General features: G+C 33.7%; 1 protein-coding gene across 3 annotated transcripts in view; it reads right to left on the reverse strand.

Annotated features, from left to right (window-relative positions):
- The window catches only part of LOC143233364 (protein turtle homolog B-like), a 398,319-nt gene that overhangs the window by 20,557 nt on the left and 361,381 nt on the right, over positions 1-16,381 (reverse strand). For all 3 annotated transcript variants that reach the window (XM_076469542.1, XM_076469543.1, XM_076469544.1), the window contains 6 exons: positions 14,967-15,257; positions 9,968-10,270; positions 6,321-6,446; positions 5,079-5,109; positions 3,598-3,701; positions 1,296-1,483 (listed from right to left, as the gene is read on the reverse strand). In XM_076469542.1, the coding sequence (XP_076325657.1) occupies positions 1,296-1,483; positions 3,598-3,701; positions 5,079-5,109; positions 6,321-6,446; positions 9,968-10,270; positions 14,967-15,257 (1,043 nt within the window). The remainder of the gene's footprint in view (positions 1-1,295; positions 1,484-3,597; positions 3,702-5,078; positions 5,110-6,320; positions 6,447-9,967; positions 10,271-14,966; positions 15,258-16,381) is intronic.

Raw genomic sequence — 16,381 nt, forward strand, 5'->3', positions numbered from 1 at the left:
CTCGCTCTTTTAGCCGTGAAGGCGTTATGATGAGGCGGTCAATCCCACTATTCGTTGGCGGTGAGTGGTGATTACTAGATGTCACCTCTTTAGTCTTACACTGTTAAATTAAGGACGGCTAGCCCAGATAGCCCTCGAGTAGCTTTTCGCGAAATTCCAAAACAAAAACAAACCATTAAGAACCTTTCAGCCGTGAAGGCGTTATGATGAGACGGTCAATCCCACTATTCGTTGGTAAAAGAATAGCCCAAGAGCTGGCGGTGGGTGGTGATTCCTAGATGTCACCTCTTTAGTCTTACAATGTTAAATTAGGGATGGTTAGCGTAGATAGAACTAGTGTAGCTTTGCGCAAGATTCAAAAACATACATACAAAGCTGACGGCAGTATTGATAATTAGCTGCTTTTCTTCTTGTCTTTCATTTGAAAGATAGGTGGAGTTAGAGTGTATAGTCCTTGAATGGCTTTTTCTAAAATTATCCGATTGTTGTTTGTTTTTGAATTTCGCACAAAGCTACTCGAGGTCTATTTGTGCTAGCTGTCCCTAATTTAGCAGTGTAAGACTAGAGGGAAGGCAGGTAGTCATCACCACCCACCGCCAACTCTTGGGCTACTCTTTTACCAACGAATAGTGTGATTGACCGTAACATTATAACTCCCCACGACTGAAAGGGCGTGCATGTTTGGCGCGACGGGGATGCGAACCCGTGACCCTCAGATTTCGAGTCGCACGCCTTAACACGCTTAGCCATGCCGGGCCTACAATTATTCGAAACTAACCAAGTAATACGTTTACTTTGACTACATAATTATAAAGCAGACTGAGTGAAACACACCTACTATTAATTTTTAACGCATTTTTTTGAGATTTACCATTTCGTGTTTGTAATATATTTTTTGGATTAAAATTATAGAGTGAATTTAATTGTAATAATATGAATTATATTAATATATTTTTGTGATATATATATATATGTTATTTAGTTAACAAATGTTTTTGACATGAGGATTTACAATTATTGCCATGGTAATTAGTTTTATGGTTCTTTATTTAAATAAAGAATATAAATAATGCACGAATACCGAATTTAATTAAATATAGCAATGCTCCCTTTCTAAAACAATAAGTTTAAACTGATTCATGGATAATTAACTACTTCACGTATTTGTATCTGAAAATTCCAGAATTTCATTAGGAATAATAACCTTCAACCAGAATGAATTTCCTGTTTGAACTCTATTTTTCTTTAAACTGAGAACCGACAAAGAAAATGCAAAGATACAAAACGTGGCTTACTTTTTTAAGTAGTACAAGGGGTTGAACGGATACGCTCTCTATTGGAGAAGAAATGTCATAACACACTTCTTTCGATAAAGAAGTTCCTTCTAACAGAGACGAACTTCCATAGAAGGTCTCCATGGGGCTAATTAAACTTATGGATTTCTTTCTTCTCTTGTCGTCTTCACCCATTATAAAAGGAAACTCTGAAATATACATGAAGACAGTTTCCACTAAGATTGAAAAATTCCAGTAGAGCGATAGGATATATCTTCTACAAAGATTAAGGCATTGAAATCTTTGTAATTATTGTATATATATATATATATTTCATCAATTTCTAGCGAACTCGTTATGAAATGATTGCACTATATCTAATATGAATATAGATGTATGAAGTTATGAGATCGCTTGAATTATTAGAACAGAGATGCGATGAAAACACTTCATATGACTCGGGTATTGGATTAAGCAATTTTAAAGTCTTTTATCGGAACGTAGACAGACATGAACTATGGAATAGTCAGATTTAAACTTTAGTCTACGATTATTTAAAGCTAGCTCGATTCAGTTGCTAAACTATTGCAACTGTGTTAACTTGAATTATTTTACGTATTTTTGTGATCCGAAAGAAGTCAGATTCCTCAACCAGGCTGTAGACACGTATCAACTGTTATGATACGACAACTTTATATATATTTATTTATTCTGATCAAACTAAAAGTGACCATGATGAGGATGTCGAGAGAAATGAGTTAATTACTGAAGTTAATTACCAAGTAGTTTATTTACGTGTTCTATTTTTTACTTTTTAACATTTTACTTTTCACGTTGTGAATGTCAGAGACGTTGGTTATAAAACACCAAAACAAATCACAAAGTATGGAAAATTAAATATCAAAAACAGTATGCTACAAAATTTAGGTATCTTTCGCAAAGTATGGAAAATTAAATATGAAAAAGGTATGCTACAAAATTTAGGTATCTTTATCAAGTCACCTTTTGGTAATACTGCATTATATGCTTCAGTATTGGCTCTCGAAGAAATGATATTGTGGTTCTATGTATACAGCTTTTATTGAACACAGCACTTTTGTCTTATATAGTCGGGGCGTTATAATATGACGGTTCATTCCACTATTCGTTGGTAAAATAGTAGCCCAAGAGTTAACGTTGGGTAGTGATGACTAGCTGCCTTCCCTCTAGTCTTACACTGCAAAATTAGGGACGGCTAGCGCAGATAGCCCTCGGATAGCTTTGTGCGAAATTCAAAAACAAACAATCGTAAAATGTCTTTTTCATTTATTCACGTTTTGTGTTCATTTAAATATACAAAGGAAGATACTTTACACAGGCTGCAGGGTATTGTATTATATCACATATGTAGCTCGTACAGTCTCACGTGGATAAATAAAATTTCCAAATGCTTTAAGACTTTAAAAAAATCATTCCTGCAAAGAAAGAACTTTAAATAAACTTTGTAACGTTACTTCAAAAAATCCAGTTTTAACTAAGTTATTTTTTTCTGTTACAGCCACATTTTATTATTTGTTTAAGAATGTTAAGTATGTGTAAATATTTTAGTTATTCTTAGAGACGACTTTAAGAATGGTAAGTTATCCGCTGCACGTGATACGTCATTAAACGACACCAAGTTCTCTTAACGACAAACTGAAATTATCTACCAAACGAAATGAAACAGCAGACGGTGATTTGACGGAAATGAAGCCTATTTAAAAAAAATCAAATTAAAACGAAAACATGAGAACATTTTTAAAAGCAAAATAATGTTGCTAATCTTAGAAAAGAACGACAAAATAGTTTTCAAATACTAAAAATATATATATATACAACGTTAAATATTTTCATCCAAACGTGTGAGTTTCTTAGGCTGTGCCCTGTTTTCAATAAATCTTGTTCATTGTGTAACTAGTTAACAATAAATCTTGTCCATTGTGTAACTAGTTAACAATAAATCTTGTCCATCGTGTAACCAGTTAACAATAAATCTTGTTCATTGTGTAACCAGTTAACAATACATTTTGTTCATTGTGTAACTAGTTAACAATAAATTTTGTTCATTGTGTAACTAGTTAACAATAAATCTTGTTCATTGTGTAACTAGTTAACAATAAATCTTGTTCATTGTGTAACTAGTTAACAATATACTTTTTTTAATTTTATGTTTTAATTGAATAAAAATAGATGTTTTTGTATATGTTTAAAATCTAACTTTTGCAATATTTTTCTTGTAAACGGAGCAGTATTTATTCGTATACAGATGCTTTTTTAAATGTCATATTGATAATGTTTTTATTACCTCCATAGTTTGACCTACTAAGGGTTTGTGCTGGTATTATGTCAGGTCCTTTGTCATCCAACTCGCTTAAATCACTTATGTCCTTCCACAAAGGGGTTTGAGACCTGGAATTTAAACCAATTTAAGTAACAGATATTAGAAACGAATAATAACTTCGCGTCTCACAAGTGATAGAAAAAGATTTGCTTCGAGCTTTTAAAATCTTAAGTAAGAGAGAAAGTATTCGATAAGAAGACATTATATTTATATACGTCACTATTGATTACATCCGTAGTTATACGTTTAGTAAAGGTAACTGTGAACTTCACAGATGCACATACTCTGAATGAATCTATTCTTTAACACCAATATTGCCCGCCAGTGGCACAGCGGTATGTCTGTGGACTTACAACGCTAGAGTCCGGGTTTCGATACCCGTGCTGGACACAGTACAGATAGCCCATTGTGTAGCTTTTTGCTTAATTATAAACAAACAAACAAAACTCCAATGTTGAAGAACAACACCTTGTTAATGAGGTTGGCTGAAAGAACAGTTTTCAGTACTCTTATAAAAAATGATATAGTGAGTACATTTGATCTTTAGAAGAGCAGTAATAAGACAACGAACGATGCTTTTGGACATGTAAAAAATGAAAGACCTCTCGGGGTTCAAGGTCGTGATCTTTGCCATGAAGAATATGGAGAAGGACACAAGTCTAATGTTTACTTCGTTGATTTATCTTTAGACTTGGTAAGACTATCGAGTTATTCAACCAGTTGGGTTTGAATCGGTCTACTGATTAGTGACTTTGGACTTTAAATTACTAGTTTAGGTTCGAATCCAACTGCTGCCAAAACGCACTCAGTTGAACAGAAAGTGTGATACAAGAGTGATGATTAATTCCTGCTATTAGGTTAGTTAAGAGACAGGCCCAAAAGTTGGCGGATGGTGCTTTTCATTAGCTGCTTTCTCTCTCTAAGTTATGTGCAAAAAGAACTTTCGTGGACTTATGAAAAATCCTAACACACAGGAATAGCACATAACAATGTGTTACAAGAAATTCCGAGTTCAGTGTGGGCTGATGACTCTACCGTTAGTTTTGATTATACAAGTTATATTTGACAGAATGAATAAACACTAGAAATTATTTCACAATATTAAATAAACATTTTTACCAACAATTTAAGAAGTTATTTTTCAGTTCTTCTTACGTTTTTGATAACATTTACATAGTTTTGTTGTTAATAAATGTTTTCTTATTTTGTAGCATTTATGCGAGAAACAATTTGTTACTAGTTTCGTTCACAAGTAAGTAATTTATTTTGTTATGTTTCTTGTCATTTGATTCTGTAAAATGCTAGAATAATTAATTATCTTGTTGTTTCGTTTCATCTAATTATTCAGCCAAAATAAAAACCAAATACTTTTGAAGTGAATAGTATCTCAAAGTGCTGCTTCTATTTTGATGTTCTCAACATTAAACGTAACACATAAAACTTACTTATCAGGGTGAGATCTTCTAGTTTGGCCAGCTTGCAACGAAAAAGTGAAACAAAATGAGGTTTATTTTCATTTTAGATTGAAAGAATGAACACTTACATGTAAATGCTATAACATACGAAGTAAAAAGAGCTAAGAACAATTTGCTGTCCTTTTATTCAACTGCGTTATTGTGCTGTTAATTCAGAAACACATCATTTTAAAGTTCGCAACATGAAGAACAAAGTACATTGTAAAGGCACATTGATTTTCTGGTTTCATCAATTTTGTAAATGGATTCAAATTACACTAAAAAGAGGGTGTATATTTCTCTTTACTGAGTTACTTTACTGAATTTAATTTTTCTTGAATTTAAAATATCACAGACTTTCGGTAATAGTTTAATCTATATTAATTTATTTTCAGAAGAAGTTACATGTTTATATAGATATATATAAATCCCAGTAACGAATATAGTTAATTCCACTATAGTGTTTTTAATTTTCTTTTCTTTTATTAAATATTAGAATGCGTTTTGTTTTCTCATTATTTTGGAACCCTTGTTGTTAACGAAATTCCTGGTAGTAGAACCAATAATATCTTACGAGGTACGACTTGTTTAGGAACTTTAAATTATTCCTTTGTCCAATCCCTATATTAGCAAAGGAAAATAATCTCTGTAATAAGAATTTGATGATGTAGAAGTTAGAACATTTACTGTGACTTTAAATATCTGATTAAAAATAAAATTACGATAGTTACAATACAGACCATTAAAGTAATCCACTAACCACCTTCCTCACACGAGGTATTAAATTAAAAATGATCACACTAATATATGTTCATTGACTCACTGTATAAATGTCATCAGCATTATGTTAACGTTTAAAATATTTGCATTTATTTGAAATATAAATACACTTAAAAACGAAACAAAAAATGTGATATGAAAAATATATCTAATACTAATAATCTTATGTGCAAGAAGCATAGTTGGTGTATAATGCTGTTCTTCCATGTCTATCTCTTTCATATTCCTGATATGAAATCTTTCGTTTTCAGAAATTGAAAGAACTCGAAACGTAACAACGAATACACATAATTTGCTGTATATTGTTTGATATTGTGTAATTTCGTCCTGTTAGCTTTCTCTTAACCTCAGTACAATAAATCGCAATTCTGAGCATCAAATTTATAAGTGTGTTCTTAAGTTATGAGAACAGGAACAATGTTTATTACTAATAAAAGAAAACCACAAACTTACCTTTTCTTTCGCGTCTACTTCTATACTTGTTAAGTATGACAATAGCAACAGCTACTACAACAAGAACACCTACAACACCAATAAGAGCAATCAACAGAGGTCGAACAATGACTTCTTCTGTATTTCCTAAAGCAAATTAAAAACAAGATAAATACAAAATACAGAGGTCGAACAATGATTTCTTCTGTATTTCCTAAAGCAAATTAAAGACAAGATAAATACAAAATACAGAGGTCGAACAATGACTTCTTCTGTATTTCCTAAAGCAAATTAAAGACAAGATAAGATACAAAATACAGAGGTCGAACAATGATTTCTTCCGTATTTCCTAAAGCAAATTAAAGAACAGATAAAATACAAAATACAGAGGTCGAACAATGATTTCTTCTGTATTTCCTAAAGCAAATTAAAGACAAGATAAATACAAAATACAGAGGTCGAACAATGATTTCTTCCGTATTTCCTAAAGCAAATTAAAGAACAGATAAGATACAAAATACAGAGGTCGAACAATGATTTCTTCTGTATTTCCTAAAACAAATTAAAGACAAGATAAATACAAAATACAGAGGTCGAACAATGATTTCTTCCGTATTTCCTAAAGCAAATTAAAGAACAGATAAAATACAAAATACAGAGGTCGAACAATGATTTCTTCTGTATTTCCTAAAGCAAATTAAAGACAAGATAAATACAAAATACAGAGGTCGAACAATGATTTCTTCCGTATTTCCTAAAGCAAATTAAAGAACAGATAAGATACAAAATACAGAGGTCGAACAATGATTTCTTCTGTATTTCCTAAAACAAATTAAAGACAAGATAAATACAAAATACAGAGGTCGAACAATGATTTCTTCTGTATTTCCTAAAGCAAATTAAAGACAAGATAAATACAAAATGCAGAGGTCGAACAATGATTTCTTCAGTATTTCCTAAAGCAAATTAAAGACAAGATAAGATATAAAATACAGAGGTCGAACAATGATTTCTTCTGTATTTCCTAAAGCAAATTAAAGAACAGATAAGATACAAAATACAGAGGTCGAACAATGATTTCTTCTGTAGTTCTTAAAGCAAATTAAAGAACAGATAAGATACAAAATACAGAGGTCGAACAATGACTTCTTCTGTATTTTCTAAAGCAAATTAAAGACAAGATAAGATACAAAATACAGAGGTCGAACAATGACTTCTTCTGTATTTCCGAAAGAAAATTAAAGAACAGATAAGATACAAAATAAAATCAAATATTTATTTAATATATCTTTCTACTAAGACCAGCATAAATAAGCCTTCTGTGCTTGAAAATTAATATTAATTAAAAGTTTAATGAGTTATTTATTTACTATAATAAACTTTAATTATTTTACTTTGGAGTTGTGTACCTAATATTTTAAAAAGGTTTTTTATTATAATTAGATATTCAAACATGAATTAAATACTCAATTATTAGGACGTAACTTTGTTTTGTTATAAACGTAATTCACAAAATAAATCATTTGGAGAAATAAGAGTTATAATAATAATAGGAACTTTTATTTTTTATTTCAGTTTGAACGTAAAAACTTTCACACACTTCTAGTAACACGTATGAATGTTTTTTTTTTCTCTAATGATGTTGTTTTGAATTAAGCACAAAGCTACTCAGTGGGCTGTCTGTGCTCTGCCCATCACGGGTATCGAAACCTTTTAGCGTTGTAAATCCGTACACCTACGGCTGAACTACTAGGGGGCGTTCTCTAATGAAAGAAAGATGACAAATGTAAAATGAATAGATATATAAATACACATATGAGATTGATTGTTTATTTATGCAAAGGGCTCTACGTAAAAAAATTTCTCAACCCAAACGAGCCGTTTTTACATAAATATTTTTTTCTGCAAGTGGGTTTTCTCGACATCAGTGATTATTATTTCATCACAGATTGATGATTGATTGTTTGTTTGTTTTGAATTTCGCGCAAAGCTACTCGAGGGCTATCTGCTCTAGCCGTCCCTAATTTAGCAGTGTAAGACTAGAGGAAAGGCAGCTAGTCATCACCACCCACCGCCACCTCTTCGGCTACTCTTTTACCAATAAATAGTGGGATTGACCGCCACACTATAACGCCCCCATGGCTGAAAGGGTGAGTACGTTTGGTGCGACGGGGATTCGAGCTCGTAACCCTTGGATTACGAGTCGGACACTTTAACCCACCTCGCCATGCCGGGCCTTTATCTGTGTGAAGTTAAGAACGAAGCTGTGGGTTATCTGTGCTCCGCCCACCACCATTATCCAAAGCTGGTTTCTAGAGTTTTACAACGCAAGAGAGCGTCCGCAGACTTTCCGCTGTACAACTGTGAGCAAATACTATCTTTTGTAGCATTTCAAATCATCGAACTTATCTTTGACTCATTGTCGACAAACAAACCTGGAATAAACTTACAGAATGATGAATAATGAAACATGTTTATTATGAGTGGACGTTTCAACATTGAGAACTAAATGTGTGTTTGGTTAAATGTGTTAACGTACGTATTGTGAGAAATTGTGAAATGAAACAATTAAAGATATTTCTCAAGTTTGAGTTCCATAAAAAAACTGATGAACTTTACAATGTTTACATTAAAGATTATTTTTTCTGTAATCGTTCATTGGCTTAAAACGTGAAGCTACTTAGTAACCATGTGATTAGAATATCCGTATCCTGGATAACCGATTGAGGCGTTCGAATCCTGGTAATTCTGCAAAACCAGGTTGTGACGTGTACAAAAACAAAAGTCTGATGTAACAGCTGACGTTGGCTGTAGAATTCACTGGCTGAAAAGTTGTGAAAATGATAATAATACACATAACAATAATAGTAATAGTTATACCATTAGTAATACTCGTATCAATCAAGTCGCAAAATCATAAAAGTGCAGGGTGGGGAAATCGTAAGTAATGGTGGTCATCAGACCGAACACGTGTAGTACCGGATCTGTGATTCTAATCTTTATTGCTTCAAGCTACACGTGCTAGTAATGTGTATAGGATAATCTCGGAGAAAAGTTTTGTTTGTTTGTTTTTGAATTTCGCGCAAAGCTACTCGAGGGCTATCTGTGCTAGCCGTCCCTAATTTAGCAGTGTAAGACTAGAGGGAAGGCAGCTAGTCATCACCACCCACCGCCAACTCTTGGGCTACTCTTTTACCAACGAATAGTGGGATTGACTGGACATTACAACGCCCCCACGGCTGAAAGGGCGACCATGTTTGGCGCGACGGGGATGCGAACCCGCGACTCTCCGATTACAAGTCGCACGCCTTAACACGCTTGGCCATGCCGGGCCTCGGAGGAAAGTGTCCAGTATATTTGATATGACGCTTACATCGTGGACTATCTGTGTCCCTCCCCCACTGGTATAAATTCTATTCTAGTTAATTTTGCCCCTTGAAAAGGAACCAATTTCGAAGAACTGACAATTTTTACTCTTTAGTTTATTGAATGGTCGGTAAAAATTAAAAAGCGCTCTGTATTACCTTCTTTTCTTTTTTTCAACAAATGAACTCATATTTTGAACTAATGTCGTCTACAATAAAAAAAAGTATATTGTTCTTATCGAGCGAAGAGGATTGGAAATGATTTCCAATCTTCTTGCAAATCACAAAATTTAGATTCATTACCATTGTCAGTAAGCTTATCAGCCGGTTTATGGGTATGGGCTGAAATTACCACCACGTCGCTTTTTCCCTTTGCATTCCATGCGTATACAAGCAGCCTAAAGTGTGTTCCTTCAGGTAGATCACGAATCTGGAAGCGTGGAAACTTCGAAGTTAGATTAGCTTGAAGCCTGTTGTCTTCCACTGAGTAGACTTCCAACGAGAATTCGTCTGTGATTTCTGTGTTGTGTTGTTCCATGCATTCAATGGTAATCTGGTTTTCGGTTTGATTGAGAACAAAACAGTTTTGAAGCGGATTTGGAGGACCTAGAGTTCAAGTAACTAAATATAATTATCGGAGGACAAATCATGTAATGACATAAAACTCTTTAATTCGACAAACACAGAAATTGAACGAACAATAAAAATAATTTGATTTATATTGTATTTAAAGAAGGCTCTTTTAACTCTATTCTACGAGTGTGACGTATAAAATAACTCATCGCTTATTCCCATAATTAAAAAGACACATACAATTACAAATGATTTCAAAATTAAGCAATAACCCGTTTATTTATCAGTTTCGGCCACACACAACAAACCTAAGTAGGAAAAGTAACGTAGATGTTAAGGTAATTATTCAGTGTGAACGTAAGTTTGATTTTAGTTATTTTAACATTTGAACATGTGCTTAATGTAGATGTTCTGGTTTTAGATATATAATGTTTCCTTAGACAATATAATACATAAAATTAGTTTTGTATTTTGTCAAGCACAAAGCTACACGGAGGGCTATCTGTGCTCTTTCCACTCCGGTATTGAAACGCGGTTTATCTTTTTTTTTCTGTTCTTTTCTTGGTGAATAACATGTTTATTTAAACTTCGTGTACGTCAACTAACACTGTTACATCCAAACAACAGGAAAATGTAGGTAACTCCCACTGATTCAGACTTATTTGTTTGTAAAAAAATTGTCACATCCACTTCAACCCTCTTGTGAATTATCATTCTAATTACATCAAATTATAAAAACCTTTCAGGGTTTCGATTTTTTCTTGCTACATTGCATCTTTAGCACTACACGTCTGATAGCCATCATTCAATACTAAATAATTCTGTACAATTTATTATCAACAGATGAAAACGAATCATGCAACTTTAGCACTACACATCTGACAACCATCATTCAATACTAAATAATTCTGTACAATTTATTATCAACAGACGAAAACGAATCATGCAACTTTAGCACTACACATCTGACAACCATCATTCAATACTAAATAATTCTGTACAATTTATTATCAACAGACGAAAACGAATCATGCAACTTTAGCACTACACATCTGACAGCCATCATTCAATATTACATGGTTGTGTTTAACTTGTAATTAACAGAGGAGAATGGAAACTTATAAACACTGATTACTCTTATGTTTCACATGAAACTAAACTTCAAGTAACATTAACTGTTTATTAATCGTGAAACTGCGACATCGTATAAATCTTAAGATAATTATCTTGTGATAAATGTAAGTAGAAAGTTTAAATATATCTTCATGCTCCTAGTTATTCATATCTTTTACGTAGTGTTTGGTACATATAATCATAGAGCCCAAGGTCTGGTCTCCACTTGTAAAATAAATGATTTTACAAATGATACGACTTTTTTTTTCTTTCTGCATGCTAATGTATAAGTTGCTTACAAAAAGGAAATACACCATCTATAAAGACTAATTGGTGCATGTCTCCAAGAGAGAGAGAGGTCATATTGTTCACGTGTGAGAGATATGTTAGAATATATTTTTCATCATTATTTATTGTTTCGCGTAGCAGTAGAGTCAAAACTAGTTCATGTTACTCATGCATAATATTATACCTTAGGACTATTACTGATTAAATACCGTACAAGAGATAACTAAAACGGATAACCGTGTCGAAAGAGATAAACAAGAACGATGTTATTAAACGCACGAAGACTTCGAGTTATAACATTCCTACGGGTTATCCATTTCGAGTTATAACCTTCCTACGGGTTATCCATTTCGAGTTATAACCTTCCTACGGGTTATCCAACAAAACATGAAACATTGCTTTATTAAAAGTAAATATATTGTGAATTCATTACCCTCACAACATGTTACAAATTGCAAACCATTTATGCAACGAATTTGTACGTTCACATTGCATTCCTAGCTGCTCTCCCTATTAATAAGATTTAGAGGACGACATAGTTTGAACACTACTTATCTTAGTGAAATAACATTCTCAGTAACAGCATTTGCATTTAAAAATAACAGAAGTAATCCTACTTGTGAGAGAGATAAGTAAATATGTGGAAATAACATGTATTATTTTTATACAACCATAGTTAAAGTTATGTGGTACTGTATTTTAAGGTTATTAATAGATAAGGTTGAACCAACGTTGGAGTTCCTTATCACATTGTTCGCACGTTACAGTATAAAGGAAGAATGAAAAGCCAATAATTGTGAAATAAATCAATGGCCTTACTTGGATTAGGATCAGCTATCCAAATAGTAGACTTATATCTTCGTTATCATTTCATAGGCAAATCAGAACATGACACGTGTTCATAACCATGTATTTGTTTATACTTTATCTACAGTGAAATTCATAACCCACAATTAATTTATGTGTGTGGCCCGGTATGGCCAAGCGTGCGACTCGTAATCTGAGGGTCGCGAGTTCGCATCCCTGGCGCGCCAAACATGTTCGCCCTTTCAGTCGTGGGGGCGTTATAATGTTACGGTCAATCCCACTATTTGTTGGTAAAAGGTAGCCTAAGTGTTGGCGGTGGGTGGTGATGACTATCTGCCTTCCCTTTAGTCTTACACTACTAAATTAGGGACGGCTGGCACAGATAGCTCTCGAGTAGCTTTGTGCGAAATTAAAAAAACAAAAAACATTTATGTACGTCAATCTTGTCCTGGTTATCCTGTTTATTGTTTCGTAGTGAGACTGTCTTAAAAATATCCAAAGTTTGTAAAGAGATTCAGCAGTATACTGCATTCTATTTCTCGTAATGATTAGTTCACTTTTGAGACTTGATAAAATATTTCAATGTAATTGAACTTAATTGGAATTAATTTATTACAATGAACTATTACGAGTTATTTTAGAAAAGAATCATCACTTGATGTACGAAATATACACAGCCTCTTTAGAATATCTTAAGATCGTGTAGGCATACATTATAAACCTCATAATGGAACACCAATAAGGCATATTAAAACACAGCCACACTTAGATATAAAAAGGAACGAACGAGAAGCAATAGTACTTTTACGATGTCATGTGTGCGCGTGTATTTGATATCATATAAATATATATAGACATATTTAAAAGACTCGTGATGTTAAACATACCAAGATATTAAAAATTATATACGTTGATTTATTTTGGTTAGGATGCTCAGTTTAATTTCCTTGTGGGTAAATCAGTTTTAAAGTCACAACTTCTTTTTACATGCATGTTAAGTTGTTTAAAATCATTCTTTAAAATGATAACAAAAGTTAATGTTATAAATTATTTGGTTTGTTTTGAACTTCGCGGAAAGCTACTCGAGGGATATCTGCGCTAGCCGTCCCTAATTTAGCAGTGTAAGACTAGAGAGAAGGCAGCTAGTAATCACCACCCACCGCCAACTCTTGGGCTACTCTTTTACCAATAAATAGTGGGATTGAAGGTCACATTATAACGCCCCCACGGCTGAAAGGGCGAGAATGTTTAGTATGATGGGGATTCGAACCTGCAACCCTCAGATTACGAGTCGAGTGCCTTAACCACCTGGCCATGCGAGGCCGAATGATTTGGTGAATAATGCTTAAACGACTACCTGTATTGAGTAAGTTTTAACGAACTTTGTGAAATACAAACAAATAACATCCATAATATACTGCTCTTGTCATTGCTTGAACAGTTTTCATTGCTATGGAGTGTTTATACAAGTTATAAATAAAGAATCAAGTTTATTGGCAGGAACTTCAACTGAAACAGGAAATTATTACTTCGCCTTTAATCAAATAGTCACCTTTTCGGGCTTGAAGCTTATATTTGATTTCTTGTTTATGTTTGTAGTAGTTTCAGTATTATTTCTTTGATGAAACGACATGCAATTAATTCTCCACAGGCCCTGTATGGCCTGCTGGTTCGACTTCTAATCTGAAGGTCGCGGGTTAGAATCCCCGTCGCACCAAACATACTCGCCCTTTCGGCCTGGCATGGCCAAGCGCGTAAGGCGTGCGACTCGTAATCCGAGGGTCGCGGGTTCGCGCTCGCGTCGCGCTAAACATGCTCGCCCTCCCAGCCGTGGGGGGCGTATAATCTGACGGTCAATCCCACTATTCGTTGGTAAAAGAGTAGCCCAAGAGTTGGCGGTGGGTGGTGATGACTAGCTGCCTTCCCTCTAGTCTTACACTGCAAAATTAGGGACGGCTAGCACAGATAGCCCTCGAGTAGCTTTGTGCGAAATTCCAAAAACAAACAAACAAAAAACAACTCGCCCTTTCAGCCGTGTAAGCATTATAATGTAACGGTCAATCCCATTGTTTGTTGACAAAAGAGTAGCCCAAGAGTTAGCCGTGGATAGTGATGACTAGCTGCCTTATTTCTAGTCTTATATTTTTAAATTAGGGACGGTATCGAATAAAACCTTCATGTATTTCTGCGCAAAATTCAAACCGAGCAAACAAACAATTCTTCACAGAAAATACAGACGCATTTCTTCGTTTGAAAATAAGTAACTTGACAGCTTTAATGACGAATATAAACGAACATAATCATTACAATATTATGTATAAAGTTGATAAACACGTAGTTCAATGCAATAAATATTTTCCTTACATTTTTTAATAAAATTTAAATGACTAGATAATATTTTTGTACATAGTTTAACACACGTTTTATGCTTGGACTTTTGTATCATACAATTCTTGTTCTTTATTTAATAAAGAATATATGTTAGATATTTTTAAGCAGATAACTGTTGTCCGACACTTACCTGCGGAAACTATAGAAAAGATACACGGGCTTTTCTGAATGCCAATATCGTTGGCACCCCAACAAAACAAGTTTCCAAAATCCTCTTCTTTTTGAGGAGTGTAGGTGGCAACGCTCTCTGCCTGATTACTTGTGTACTGTATTGCATCTGAATGTTTAGATGTGGTATTACTGAGTCGCCAGTGGAACGTAATATCTGATGGATCAGCGTCTAACTGGCACAAAATTTCAACTACTTCGTTTATCGCTACACCATACGTGTACTTTTGGATAGGAGAACATTGAGGGGCATCTATGAATGAAATAATCAGAAAATAGTTTTGAAGTTCTGAGAGTAGAAATTCTTAGAAGAAAACGTAAATAGCAGCGAAAATATATAAGCGCTTTTCTTTCTTTCCTAAATAAACCTAACATTACTGAAATAATAATACTATCGTACAAACCCACGGTGAAGCCTTGAGATACAGTGAAGAAATATAACATTAGGGGTTTAAAAGAAAACAGGCAGGTGATGTTTGTAGTGATTTTCTATAGAAGGAACAAGCTTAGAAGAGAAAGTTTTCAGTGCTTTTAAACAATTATACGAAATGTTTTGAATGGAACGGAATATTTGTTATTTTAAAGTATTATTCGTTTCGGTCTTCAAAATTCACGTGTCACGTGATTGCTGCTGTCTAGGTCAGCTAATACAGAGAAGTACCATTACCATAATTAATTAAATTTGTTTGTCATGAAAATATCAGTTTAATGAAATTGAAAAGAATGACTTATTAAGACATTAAAGCTCAGACAGTCATAACTGGCAGGGCTACTTAGAGAAAACACGTAAGAGATTTTTTGTTTTAGAGAAAGCAATATTTTACTTATTTAGAGAAAAACAGAGCAATTTATCATTGTTGTTTCTTTGATTCTACGATTTGAGAAGACCAGCCTTTATGAGAAACGATGATTAAAAAACATTAATTTGAGTCGCTGCATGAGCAATATGTCGTGATTCATTCAATCATTTTTATTCGAAAACATCATATGATATTGATTTGATATTTCGTAATGACGCTTAGCGTTATTCAAACGATTTCGCGTTTTGGATCAAATTCAATTATTTCTTCTGTTTTGTATCCCTACCATGAAAACACTGAGTAAGGGGATATGTTACAAAGAAAGTGTTGAACCCACTTATACTAATGCCATTTTGTTGTTATGTTTGGAATCAATAATAAACCCCGTTTTTGACGAACAAAGGAAAAGGTTTGTAAAGTTTGAAAACGAGTTTGACACTGCAGTGTTAATGGTTAATAAATAAAAGGTGAAGAACCCTTAGCTTTTAACCGTGCAGGCCTTTTTATTGCATTGTATTCTGTATTACCTAAACGTAGACAAACTCCTAATAAGATAGTTTTCACCATGTATTCATAC

Source organism: Tachypleus tridentatus, chromosome 12, assembly GCF_004210375.1.
Source record: "Tachypleus tridentatus isolate NWPU-2018 chromosome 12, ASM421037v1, whole genome shotgun sequence".
In the NCBI taxonomy this organism is placed as follows: domain Eukaryota; kingdom Metazoa; phylum Arthropoda; class Merostomata; order Xiphosura; family Limulidae; genus Tachypleus; species Tachypleus tridentatus.